The 13461-nt window shown below is 49.8% G+C and overlaps 1 protein-coding gene across 1 annotated transcript in view; it reads right to left on the reverse strand.

Annotated features, from left to right (window-relative positions):
• B4GALNT4 (beta-1,4-N-acetyl-galactosaminyltransferase 4) overlaps positions 1–3665 on the reverse strand; it is a 195723-nt gene extending 192058 nt beyond the window's left edge. The window contains exon 1 of the mRNA XM_066630931.1: positions 3515–3665. Coding sequence (XP_066487028.1) covers positions 3515–3665 — 151 coding nt within the window. The remainder of the gene's footprint in view (positions 1–3514) is intronic.
• Positions 3666–13461: the final 9796 nt, after the last annotated feature.

Genomic DNA, 13461 nt, shown 5'->3' on the forward strand with positions numbered 1-13461 from the left:
AGTGATAGGAGGTTCGGCTCAGCGGTCAGAGCTCCAGCATGCGCTTTCTGGGGGGGGCTGCCCCTGAAGACAGTTCGGAAACTGCAATTAGTGCAGAATGCGGTGGCCCGTGTGGTCACTGGAGCTAGGCGGTTCGACTCTGTCAGTTCGCTTCTCCGGGGGCTACATTGGCTGCCCATTCGTTTCCGGGCCCAATTCAAGGTGCTGGTTTTGACCTTTAAAGTCCTATACTGCTCTGGGCCAGGCTATCTTAGAGATCGCCTACTCCCATACAATCCAGCTCGTCCTCTCAGGTCATCAGAGAAGGCCTTTTTACAAGTGCTGCCGCCTAAGGAGGTACGTTGGGCGGCGGCAAGAAATAGGGCCTTCTCAGTAGTGGCACCAACGTTGTGGAACTCCCTTCCCCTTGACTTGAGAATGGCTCCCTCTCTGGAGACTTTTCGGCGAGGCCTGAAGACCTTGTTGTTTAATCAAGCCTTCTGACTTCATGGCCTTTTTAACATCTTTTATACATCTTTTAGTTGCTTTTTACAGGCTTGATTCCTCTAAGTACTGCTGTTTTATGCTCTTTTATTCTGACTTTTATCTGACTACTGTTTTTATGGGTTCTGCTAATGTGTTTTTTTAATGTGTTTTTATCTGTTTGTGAAATTATGTTTTGATCTGTTTTATATGTTGTTAGCCGCCCTGGGTCCCTTTGGGGAGAAGGGCGGGATAGAAATAAAGTTTTATTATTATTATTTATTATTTCTGCACTCTGAAAAAAGCTCTCCCATTCTCACTTAGCCTCTTGCCAGTGTTTGTTCCATCATGTCTGGCCTTCCAATCCAGAAGTAACTGTAGACATCATCTCCAGTTACTTCCAGTGGTACTTCCAATAGGTAGACCATGCAAAGTGGTACAGCAGAGGACAAACACTGAGAAACATTGGAAGAGTGCCTCTAGGCCACCATTCCTCTCTACACTTCTGCTCTCTCTTTCTTCCTTTTCCAATCCAAGCAGTGGGTGGAAGAGGAACAGTAGAAGGGACTGGGTAGGCAAATATGGGTACCCCCTGCAAATATGTGGCAACCCTCTTCAGCTCATAAGCAACCCTTATGAATGTGTTGGATCTGCCCGAAATATTAATTATTTCATATATTTCACCAATTCAAATCCCACAGCAGTATTTGTAAATGTCAGGCAGCCCAATCCTAAAAATGGTGCCACCACTGGATGCAGTGGTGCCAAGGATGCTACTGCTGCATCTTGCGGCCCCACAGCTGCTTTTGTACCCTTTCCCTTGGGAAATCGCCAAGTCCTGCAATGGGACTTCTCAAGTTCCTATTTTGCCAGTGCAGACTTGAGAGACTGTCAGGCCTTCCAGTCTGACAGGTAATTCAGGATCCAGAAGAATAGGGCTCTGTCAGTCCCATCCCCTCCTGCCCTGGTTCTTCCCCCAACCCTGCCCTCCGCCGGACTCGCAAGGCCCTCACCTCAGCCCAGAGCACTTACCTAGCTCAGGTCAGCATCTGGTTGGTGCTGGAGCTGACTCGGTACAGGGTGTTGCAGGCAAGCCTTACAGCATGTATGCAACACCCTGAGCTGGCGGTACACTCGTACCAACGCTGCTGAAGAGCTCAGGATTGGTCTCTGAGTTTCTTCTATCTGGGCTTAGCAATTCCAAAAAAAGGCTTAAATGCTGCTAATTTACCAGCTGTGGTTCAGCATCATTTCCTGTTTGTGTGGGATATGCGCATTCTTATGATCTCACCTGTAATTGCAAATATACAGTGGTGCGGACTTTGATACTTAACAACTTGCCTATTCAAGTCAAAGAGCAAACGGTAAGGTGTGAGGAACTATTTTGAATTAATTTCTCCCCAATTCCACTTTTGGCCTGCTGCAGTTTCTTCCAAGTGGATTGACAGAAAGCATTACAGGGAGCATGGAGCAAGAAAAAATGGCACAGCAGAACATGCTGTATACTTGTGCCTCCATGATATGTACAAAAGCAAAGCCAGTGGACACTGCAATCCTATGCTCACTCTCCTGGGAGTAAGCCTCACACTGAAGTCAATGGCACTTGCTTCCGAGTAGGTATGCCAGGACTGGTCAGCCAGTTGCTCACAAGATAAAGAGGCAATAAAGAACGAACTGTTGCTATATTGCACATGCTTCTGACTTTAATGGGGCTAACAAAAAAACTCAGTAACTGACCTGGCTAGAGAGCTGGATTTTCCGTGTGCTTTGGAATTCTTTCTCCAACGTACACAGTGGAGCTCTGTGTGCTGGATTCAGAAGTGATTACACAGCCCTGTTCTAAAGGAATATTGAGCTGCTGCTACAAACACTTTGCCGCAAAGACTAAAGACCTAGAGAGTTTGGACAGTTTGTTGGCATGTAAAGCCAAGTGCCTGACCTGAGGTTTAGAAACCAGCTAACTACACAGCTGCTCTACTATATACATCTCTGAACCCAGAATGCCAAGGCGATCACAAAGACACATCGCTTAGGAGGAAGCCCCACTGAATTAAATGGAACTTCTGAGTAAACACACATAGGATAGCGCTGCACAGTCCCCAGAATTTATTCTCCTGCTAGACCAAAAGAGAACAAAAGGGTGGGGAGAGAGGAGAAGAGAGAAATTCTCAATAACTGGGAGATTGCAAGCAGCTTAAGAAAACCAATGGCTGAGCAAAAACATACCAGCGTCAATTGAGCCTTCCCTGAACTGAGATACATTCTAATAACTGCAAATTATTTTTAAATAGGTTAGCCTTGATGCTGCTTCAGAAGTCAAACCCCAAATGCAAAGAGAGTACAACATGAAGTGGATGAGTCTCCCCTCAACTCTTAGCACTCCCCCTTTTAAATGATGGATCATGGTTCCTCTCCAAAAGAAGATGGCACATCACTCTTCTCCCAAACAATATGAATGAGGGGCAGAACCCTTTTCCTTTAAAAAAAGAACTCTGCAACCTGATCCTCTGCATATTTCCTCAGAAAGATATCCAACTGAACTCAACAGGGTTTGCTCCAAGGGAGTAGCTTCAGGAGTTGAGTTTCAGAACTGCCAAGCCTGAAGGTCTGAAGCCTGCTAGGCTGACTCTGAATATTCAGAGGAGGAAGAGGGGGAGAATGCAGGGAAGATGGGAAAAGACTTCACTTTGGGGTGCTGGCACAAAAGCACAGAAGACCCAGGAGAGGACAGACAAGACAGGAGATGGCCCTGCTCCTCAACTCACCAAGTATACCCAAGATCACTGAATACATACTTGATGTCCCTTAACGCAGGTTAGCTCATCACATACCCTGTCCTCCCTCTATATACAACTATGACAGGGATGAAATTCTAATGCACTTATCACTGCTCCTACAGAGAGCCCAGTCCTATGCATGCCTACTCAGAAATAAGTCCCATTACAGTCAATGGGGCTTACTCCCAGGAAAGTGTGGCCAGGACTGCAGCCTTAAAGCAGTAATTACTCCAGATTAGTAACCCCACAGCAGAAGGGAGCTGGAGCGGGCTTACCCCTGCCGTAGGCGAAGTGCAGGCGCAGCGCCTTGCCCTGGCGCACCAGGCTGATGTGCAGGTAGGTGAACCAGACGGCGAAGGTGAGCAGCACCAGGAGCAGCAGCAGCTTGAACTGCTTGCGGATCTTCTTCACCGGGAACCACAGCATCCTCCAGGCAGCATTCCCGGGGGCTCGGCCTGCCCCGGGGGGTGAGCGAGGGGTGCCCGGAGGGAGCTGGCCGGGGGCCGGAGGAGGAGCGGGCGCCTAGCCCGGGCGCCGCCTGGGCCCCTCGCCGCACATGCCGCCCCCCGCGGGCCGCCCACCCCCTGCGGCGGCAGCGGCAACTCCGGCGAAGCCTGGCGGGCGCGCAAACTTCGCCCGGGCGGGCGGGGCGACGGCGGGGAGAAGCAGGAGGGGGGCGCGCCGCAAGGTGCCCGCCGGAGCTGCGGGGAGCTGCCCGGCCGCCTCCTGCCAGCCCCCGGCGGGAAGGCACAAAGGCATCCAGGCAGCGGCGGGATGCAGCGGGAGACTCCCTGCGGCGCTGGAGGGAGAGGCGGCGGCGGCGTCCTCCCCGCAACAGGAGCGGCGATGAATGGAGGGTGAGGAGCGCCCGCGCGTTCCCCCCTCGCCCGGCTCGGCGGCTGCTACTGCATCCCGGGGCTCACGGGCGCGCCTCACATGGTCCCCATTCTGCCCTCCGAGCCGCCGCCTCCGCTGCGCCCGTCCTGCTCGCGCGGCTTGCAGGGATGCTCCGGCTGCAGCATCGTCTCTCCCTGCCTGGGCTCGCGGAGAGCGGCAGAGCCACGCTGCGGCGCAACGCAGCCTGGAAACGGGGCGGCCCCGCCGGGCCCAATCGCAGCCCCAGCTTTCTGCGGCCGTCCAATCCCCGGGCTCGGGAGGCGGCGGCGACTGCCAAGTTTGGCTGCGAGCGGCGCTCATCTCCACGCCAACGTGCAAACATCCACCTGGGGAGAGGAGCGCGCGGACCGTCCCGCGAAGGGGGGACGGCGCGCGACAAGGAGGCGCCCCTGCACCGTCTGCGGAGCGCGCGGACTTGGAGTGGGCGGGGCGGGGCTGGCGAGACGGCAGTAGAAGACCCCCCCCCGTTTCTCACGCGCTGTGGCCGGTTCTTTGGCGAGCTCGATTGCAAGGCTTGGGGGCCCCCCCCTCCGCAGGGGATGGTACCTTCCCAACAGATGCAAGCTGATACTCGGCGGAGAAGGCTGCAAGGATGCTCCAAGATGGATCAGGCAGGGGAGGGAGGCTGTCTTCCTGAGAAGCGGCCACAGGTAGCATTGCACAGGCGTGCACGCCTCTAGCGGGGGCAGCCTGACCTGGGTGCTCGGTGCTGGAGAGCCCAATCCTAGGCACGTCTACTCGGAAGTAAGTCCCATTGTGTTCAACAGGGTTACTCCCAGGAAAGTGTGGCTAGGATTGCAGCCTCAGAGCCCAATCCTAGCCAACCTTCCGGTGCCAATGCAGCCCCGAGGTAAGCAAACAAACATTCCCACACCATGAGGAGGTCTCCATGACTGTCCCCCCACAGCAGGATGCAGCATCCACCCCATTGACACAGCTACATCAGTGCAGGAAAGTTGGACAGGATATGGCCCTGATTCTCCCACATATGCAAACAGTATCAAAGCCACTCTGAACATGGGCGCCTTTGTTTCTGCTTCAGGGTTTGCTGTAGTGTGGACCAGTGTGACTATGGGCCCAATCCCATCCAACCTTCCAGCTCTGGTGTTACCACAATGTAGCCCCATCTTAAGAGAACAGATGTTCTCATACCTTGAAGTGGTTGCTGTGGCTGCCTCCCCACCACAGGATGCAGCGTATGCCCCATTGGCACAGCTGCACCAGCACTGGAAAATTGAATAGGACTGAGCTTTCTAGCACTCTTCTGACCAAACTCTCATGGAATGGAACCCACTGGAAGCTGAGTTTGGCTTAATACTTGAGAAGTACTACAGGATCTACAGAAGTACTACAGGGTTGGCACCTCAGCCGAAATTGCTTTGCTGTGTGGCTCTTGGAATTGTGCTGCCAGGATTGGAAACACTGAAGGCCCAATCCTATCCAACTTTCCAACACCGGTGCAACAGCAGTGCAGCCCTGAGGTAAGGGAACAAATGTTCCCGTACCTTGAGAAGGCCTCTGTGACTGCCTCCCCACCTCAAGATACAGCGCACACCCTATCAGCATCGCTGCACCAGCACTGGAAAATTGAATAGGATTTGGCCCTAAACACCCAGGTTACATCCTGGTTCCATTCTGGAGGTTTATTGGTATGTCAGAATAGCCAGCTCTTGCTAGCTTAGGACCCAGTCCTATCCAGTTTTGTATATTGCATAATGATCCCGTTGCATATATGCAACAGGGATCAAATGTGTACACCTCTCAGCCAGGCAGAAATCAGTTAACTGGACTCTGAGCCAATGGTGTCACTAGGGAGTGCATGTGTGTGTGGACCACATCAGGTGTTATCCTGGGGAGGGGGGTGACACCACTACTGGCCAAAATTGTGAAAATCTTGGCATTTTTGAATAATACCGTTGTCAGCACTGCTGGGGGAGAGACAGCTACCTTTGGGGCATCGCAAGAGGGGCATTGTGAAAGGTTGCTGCAGGAGTCGGAGAAGGTTGTGACCAGGCTTCCTCCAGTCTCCCATTCTGTCAAGGGGTCCAGTAGCCTCAGAAATAGGCAAGGGGAGAGGTCCCACTAGTCCTCCACCCTGCCAGCAGCCTTGTTCAGGTTCAGTGGCTGGCCAGCCTCCTCCAGACCACTCTACTCACTGGCTAACCTGGGGTTATATGGAGTATCCCCACCCCCTTGCTCAACCCCTTCCTCCCAGCCAGACTGCAGAAGCCCAGCCTGACAGCCTCCCAGATCCTGTGAGCACCTGCCCCTTCTGCCCCTCCAGTAGTGGCGTCACTAGGGGGTGCAGATGGTGTGGGCCTCACCGGGTGACGTGCACAGGGGGGGTGACACGCTAAAACAGCAGTGGTTAGGAGTAACACCATCATGTCATATACCATTAGATGTGGAATTTCCAGTGGAATGCAATGCAAAAAACCAGAGTGAAATATCTCCTTTCTATCAAAAGGTATGGCCAAAAAACCAGAGAACAAAACATGTATGGAGCCCAATGGAAAGTGAAACTGAGCCATATCACGCATTTATTCATGAATAGGCAAACTTGCCTTAGTCTGTTGGAAAGGGCAGGCTGAGAGGAATCCAATGATACCAGAATAGTCCTGATCCAATGAGTGCATCCCCAAAAAACACCTGAGAAGGAAGTCCATCCCTCCAAGCAGACAAATGTATTGAGCACTATGGAAAGCGAAACTAAGCCTCAAGGTCTCGTTTATTCATGAGTAAGCAAAGTGCCTTGGCTGGTGGCCAGGCCAGGCAAAGGGGAATGTGAAGCCACCAGAATGGTCCTGATCTGATGGAACTGGAGCTCAACAAATGCTCCAGAAGGCAGCCCCCCCCCCCCACTATAAAGGATCAAAACAGAGGCTTCAGCTGATAAGGTGAACCTTTTTGAGACTTGCAAAGCCTGGTGAATCCTGACAGTGATCTGGTTTAAACAGAAGTTCTTAAATTGAACTGGGCACTGGGTAATGCTGAAAACCATACTGATTTTTGAGGGGGGCTGTTATTGCAGGCAGGCTACAGAGGAAATTCACTTGGTGGAACAGGGCTGGCTTCTGCTTCTTTAATTATTTGTTTTACTTTAATTATTTACTTGTTTATTTTAATTTGTCTGATGATGCTACTTCTACCATGACATCACTTCTGGCAGGTCTTGGACAGATTTCATTCTAAAAAGTGGGTTCCACTGCTAAAAGTTTGAGAACTGCTGCAATAAGGTGTTAGTAAGTTGACACCCTGGGAAGGGGGTGTGACACCACTAGTGACCAAAATCACAGTTTGGAGGAATAATACCATCATGTTATATATCAATCAATGCATAATTTCATGCAGAATGTGTTCTATCTTTGTTCTATCAAAAGGTACAGCCAAAAAACTAGTGGGGGCAGAGTGATGGTACATCACCACGCCCACCACCTGGAGTTTTGCCCCACCCACTGCATAGGGGGTGGCGCGCAGGCATCCCTCACCAGGTGACACGAACCCAACAACAACAACAACAGTATTTATATACCGCTTTTCAACTAAATGTTCACAAAGTGGTTTACAGAGAAAAATCAAATAACTAAATGGCTCCCTGTCCCAAAAGGGCTCACAATCTAAAAAGATGCAACCCTAGTGACACCACTCTCCTCCAGTACCTGGTGATGGCAGCTCTATTCTCCTTACCCCAGGCTTCAGTTACCCAACCAGGCTTCTTCCTCAATCTCAGGGAGACTGGCTGGCTTGCTTGCAATCATGAGGGAGCTCTCGGCCAGTGGGCTTTCCCATGGTGGTGGTAACAGTGACATGGGGCCTTCTTGCCTCATCACGAGGGCTGACCACAAGGAGAGCATATCAGACCAGGTGGCACCCTGCCCCCACAGTGGGGGGAGGGGTGTTTTCCACTTACTTGTAAGTAGGTAGGGCTGCAGGAGGTGCAGGGATGTCACCCCTCCCTGAGTGGTGTCACCCTTGCTCCGCCTCAGCCATCTTTGTGTGCACTGCTTCCTGTCCTCTCAAACTATGTTCATAAGAACAAGAAGAAGCAACTTGACATAGAACAAACTCCAGACACTGCCACTGCTGCTTAGGTTTCAAAGCAGACTGAGTGCAGCTGGAATAGGAATAGTGCTCCAAGTCAGGTGGGATACAGAAGCGTTCGTTCTTATCAGGGATGTGATAGGAAAGTCTAGCGGGGCTTGACTCTAGTTGAGTCTAGAGTCACTGCCCACTGCAACTTGACTTGAAAAAGGGGGCACTTTCTGAGTTGCTGGGTCATGCTTTAGTGACTCTGAAGCAGTAGTTCACACACATTTAGCGCTGGGGACTCACTTTTTAGAATGAGAATCTGTCAGGACCCACTGGAAGTGATCTCATGATCGGAAGTGGCATCATCAAGCAAGGAAATTTTTTTAACAGTCCTAGGCTGCAATCCTACCCACACCTACCAAGGAGTAAGTTCCATTTACTGTCATTGTTAGAAGAATATACATAGTAGCTTGTTAAAAGTACAGGTCTGTAACATTTCCCCAAATGCAGTCACATACCATGGTAGCAACAAGTCTAATATATTAGAAATAAAATATTGAAATGAATGGGGATCCATTTGGAATTGGCTCACAACCCACCTAGTGGGTCCCAACCCACAGTCTGAGAAAAACAGCTCTAAAGGACTTAAGTTGGTTCCCCCTTAAAAAGCCAGCTATGGAAAGAAAACTGGGCTGCTGACAGGTTGTGTGTGTCAGAGTTCCCTTTAACTACTCCCCTGCTTTCCCACCCCATCTGTAAAAAGGGCAGGAAGGGTGGGAGGGACTGCGAGAGAGTGAGGACAGAAGTAGCAAGAGAGAGGAGGGTCATGCACAGCAGCTGCAAGGCTTACAGGACAACCTGATTCAGCAGTGGACCTCCCCAGCCCTGCACCCCAGGGCAAAGGTCCACAATTGTGCCCCCCACAGGCTGTTACCACCCCCGTGCAAAAATCCACCCCGCTACTCACCTGGGGCTCATGGACCCTCACACAACCTTAGCCCACATCAGGGAAACCTCTCTGAGGTTCCCCATGCTATAAACTGCGCTTCTGGAGAACTGGAAGCACAGTTTCCAACCCCGTCGGGAGCCTCAGAGGGGCTTCTGCAGGGTCCTAGAGGCTCACGGCTGGGGCATTTGCCCATTGAACCTAATGGTAGGTCTGCAACTGACCTGATCCTTTGTAGCCCTACTCAGAAGTAGTCCCACTGTAGCTAGTCATTCAATGAGCCTTCCTCCTCCCTTTCTATGCTGTGCAAAGCGTGATCGCTAAGAACTCCCTCCTCCCTTTTCTTGGGTTTCTTAAGCCAATCATAAGGCAAGAACCCCATTGGAGGAGCCATTGCTCAACAGCCCCAGAGAGGCATGGAAGGCCACTATCACAGCAGCTACTCACCACTCCAGAACTTCCCCTGACTGAAGCATTGTGCTCATACATTTCCACTCCTCCTCTCTAGTTGTGCCAGTGCACATTGTAATGCATCATCCCAGCCACCTGCTATTCCCCTTTTTGGACACTTGGGCCGGTTCCGGCCTGCAGGCCATAGGTTGCCAACCCATGATGTGGTCCTTTGTTTCTGCATCTTCATTCAGATTTGATTTTCAAGCTTAAATAGCCTCCTTTGCCATTCGACTTAAGAATGCAGTCCTGTGCACATTTATGTGGAAACTTGTACTACAATCCTGTACACACTCACCTGGGTGTAAGCCCCACCAAACTCAGTGGGGCTTACTTCTGATTAGACATGCATAGGATTGTGCTGTTGATGTGACTTATTTTTGGATATACATACCTAGGATCAGGAGACATGAATTTTCCAAGAATATCACGTGTTGTATCTACTAGCATAGCTAGAGTTCACTCATGCACCAACAAAATGCCTACTACAGCACACTCTAAATCTACATTTAGATAAATCATTTCATGTTTGGAAGTAGATGAGATGCAGCCCCAGGTTCTGAATGAAGTCCAAATAATATATGTAGACTTTTTTTATTGGCTGCCTTTTTGTGTTCTGTTTTATTTGGAGAGAGAGAGAAGTCCACTGTGAAGCAATGAAAATTCTTTAGTCAGGCATTGTTGAAATATCTCTTGCAGCTAATGGACAAACTTGAGAATCATGCATCATCTCTCCTAGTTTTCATAAACCTCATATGCAGCATTTGAAGGTTGCAATCTGATGCACCCTTGCTTCCATGGAAGTTTTTTTTTTTCCCCAAATGGGATATAATCAAAGTATCAGGCTGTAGGACACCTCCTCTCTCTGCACTTTTTGAGCTGCCAGACTCCCCCTGTGACTTCAATTTTTCTCAAATCTCTCAAATCCCACTCACTTCTGATCAAAATCTCTCGTCAAACCTTCTGAATGTTCCAGCAACAAGCTGTGCAGCCAGCACCCATTAACCAGCTTGCTCCTAGTCTCTGCTCCTGACTGAGGAAACATGGTAGATAAAGAGATGCTGGAATTTGCTGACAATGGCGGTTAGAAGGGCAATGTCATCTCATTCATGACACCATAATCAACTGATGCAAAGATGAAGGAGAAAGCTGTTTGTTTGCATTAACAGCAGCTCTGTACGCTAGATATAGCATAGCACATTTTGCCCACTTTCCATTTGACTGAAAGTGATTGATGGGTTATTTTAAAGCTTGTTCTACAATGCATTTTTAGCTCATTCAAGATTACATTGTGCAAATACTGGGAACTCTGAGCACTTTCCCTTCACACCATGATGGCATTATTTCCATTTAGCTTGGAAAATGGTTTTCCCAGAATTTGATAACTCAGTAAGAAAAGTCACAACCTGAAAAGTAGGCAACCCTTCTGGGATCAGGAAACCAGGCACAGCAGAATACAAGCTGGACATCTGTTATTGGGTAAGCTCACAAAAGTGATGTCTTCTTACCCCTAGCTTTCAGAACACAAACAGTTGCTGAGCTGGAGTTTGTCAATGTGTTATCTTAGATGAGAGATGTTAATCACAATGTGAATGGTATGCAGATCTGTTACTGAGACACTATATTTCATCATACTTAGCCATTATAATACATCAGCCCTGTACCATGATCTGACTCTAAAGAAACTGCGAGCCCAATCTTATGCCTGTCTACTCAGAAGTAAGTCCCATTATAGTCAATGGAGCTTACTCCTAGGAAAGTGTGGCTAGGATTGCAACCTGGGGGCCCGATCCTACTGAGTCCTTGCGCTGCCAACCTATGTTCCAGCAGCAGAAAGCCCTTTACGGCAGTGCTAAAGCAGGACAGCAGCACACACAGCAGCAACTCCAGAGACCTCCTTCAGTGCCAGAGGTATGTCATTGGAAGGGAGTGGGAGGGCAAGGGGGTTGGGGAGGAGGGTGTTCTGCCATATTCCCAGTCCAAGCTCCGCCTGGTGAATTATGCCCACTTTGAGCTAATTAGCCCCCCTTCCTTCCCCAAGAATGACCCTACTTCTGCCTTGCAGCACTGCTGGACCCCACAACCAGGGTAGCTAGCCTGTTCCACCTGCAGAGGTCCTCTTTCCTCCCGTCTCCTGTCAGCAGCTCCTCCCACCACTACAGCAGCACCTTGTTCCACTGCAGGTCTTGGGCGTGGCAGCTAAACACCAATTTCAGTGCCTCTAGCAGTCTGTTCCAGCAGTCTCCAAAGTCCATTCACCAATCATTCTAGCCACAGTTCCAGTAGTCCATTAGCCATCAGTTCCTCAGTCCATGTCTCAAACTTTCCTCCTTCTGCTACCCACACCAAACTCTTCCTTCATCAGGTGCTTTGATGCCCGAGGGCCCTATTGCCTTCAAGTGTATGCAGCACACCCTCTGCTGAATGCCCAGGCCTTAACCCTGAAAGGGGCACTGCTGACACCACATCCTATCTCCTCAAGGTAGTAGTAGTTGGCAACCTTTAGTCTCAAAAGAGTATAGTATCGCGCTCTGAATGGTGGTTCTGGAACAGCATCTAGTGTGGCTGAAAAGGCCAATTCGGGAGTGACAATCCCTTCCACACCGGGAGCAAGTGCAGTCTGTCCCTGGTCTGTCTCCCTGGCTATGGGCCTTCCTTCTTTGCCTCTTAGCCTCAGTCTGTTGGCCAAGTGTCTCTTCAAACTGGGAGAGGCCATGCTGCACAGCCTGCCTCCAAGTGGGACACTCAGAGGTATCTTGCGCATTTCCATTATAGAGGGCAGGAGCAGGGAGGGGGAGGAAGGGGTGGATCTTGGTGGCACCAGCATGCGCTAGGATCCTGTCTACTTTTTCCCAAGTCATCCCACCCCTTTTCTCAGATCTACACCACCAAAATGATGGGCATATGTCTGAAGAGATCCACATGCAATCAGGTAGCCTACCAGGGGGTAAATAACCTCCTGCTGACTTTCTGATCATCCTCCCCACACTAATGCTGCTGGCTTGATCCTAATGGTGAGGGATAGGATTGGGCAGTGTGTTGTGGATCTAGAAACCATTGGTATGAATATTGCCTCTGCCTTCAACTCACTAGCTGCCACATAACAGGCCACAATCTTAGCCTCAGCCCCCCCCCCTTTTGCAATATGGAGATAATGATGCTCACCCAGGTGAGGGCCCAATCCTATCCAACTTTTCAGCACCAGTGCAGCTGCAATGCAGCCCTGAGGTAAGGGAACAAAGATTCCCATACCTTGAGGAGGTCTCTGTGACTGCCTTCCCACCACAGGATGCAGTGCACACCCCACTGGTGGTAGAGCTGCACCAGCACTGGAAAATTGAATAGGATTGGGCTGTTAAAAGATTGTGGTAAAGATGACAACAAGATAATATATGTGAAACACTGTGAATGTTTGAAAGCACAATATAAATGCTAGCAGAATTATTGCTAAGTACGTATTTCTATGTTGAAATCAGTTGTCCACCAAATCAAAGAATCCAAACCAAATCAATTTGGTATTACCCTACTGATGTCAGTTCATAATACTGGAGACAGATTGAAGGCATGTGTGTGGTAAGGCGTGACCAATCTACCTCTTTCTAATCTTGATTGGTAAAAGAATTGATTGACGCAGATGGAATTTTAGACACTCTGGAAAGAGTGGATTAATAGGCAATCCAGACACTGTGAAAGAGATTGAACTTGAGTGGTGATAGACTGGGGAGTGGATGGAAAGAGGGAGAAGGATGGTTTTATATCAATATTTTAAAATGTGAGTCATGGTGTCTGATTCACTTGCCTTGTTCCTCAGCTTTGTACATTTCATTTGAGACCATCAGTTTTCAATTCTCTTGTCCTGTTGCTGCCCATTCTGCACTCTCAAAAGGAGGGTGAGCTGTG

This window comes from Tiliqua scincoides, chromosome 1 (genome assembly GCF_035046505.1).
Source record: "Tiliqua scincoides isolate rTilSci1 chromosome 1, rTilSci1.hap2, whole genome shotgun sequence".
NCBI lineage: Eukaryota > Metazoa > Chordata > Lepidosauria > Squamata > Scincidae > Tiliqua > Tiliqua scincoides.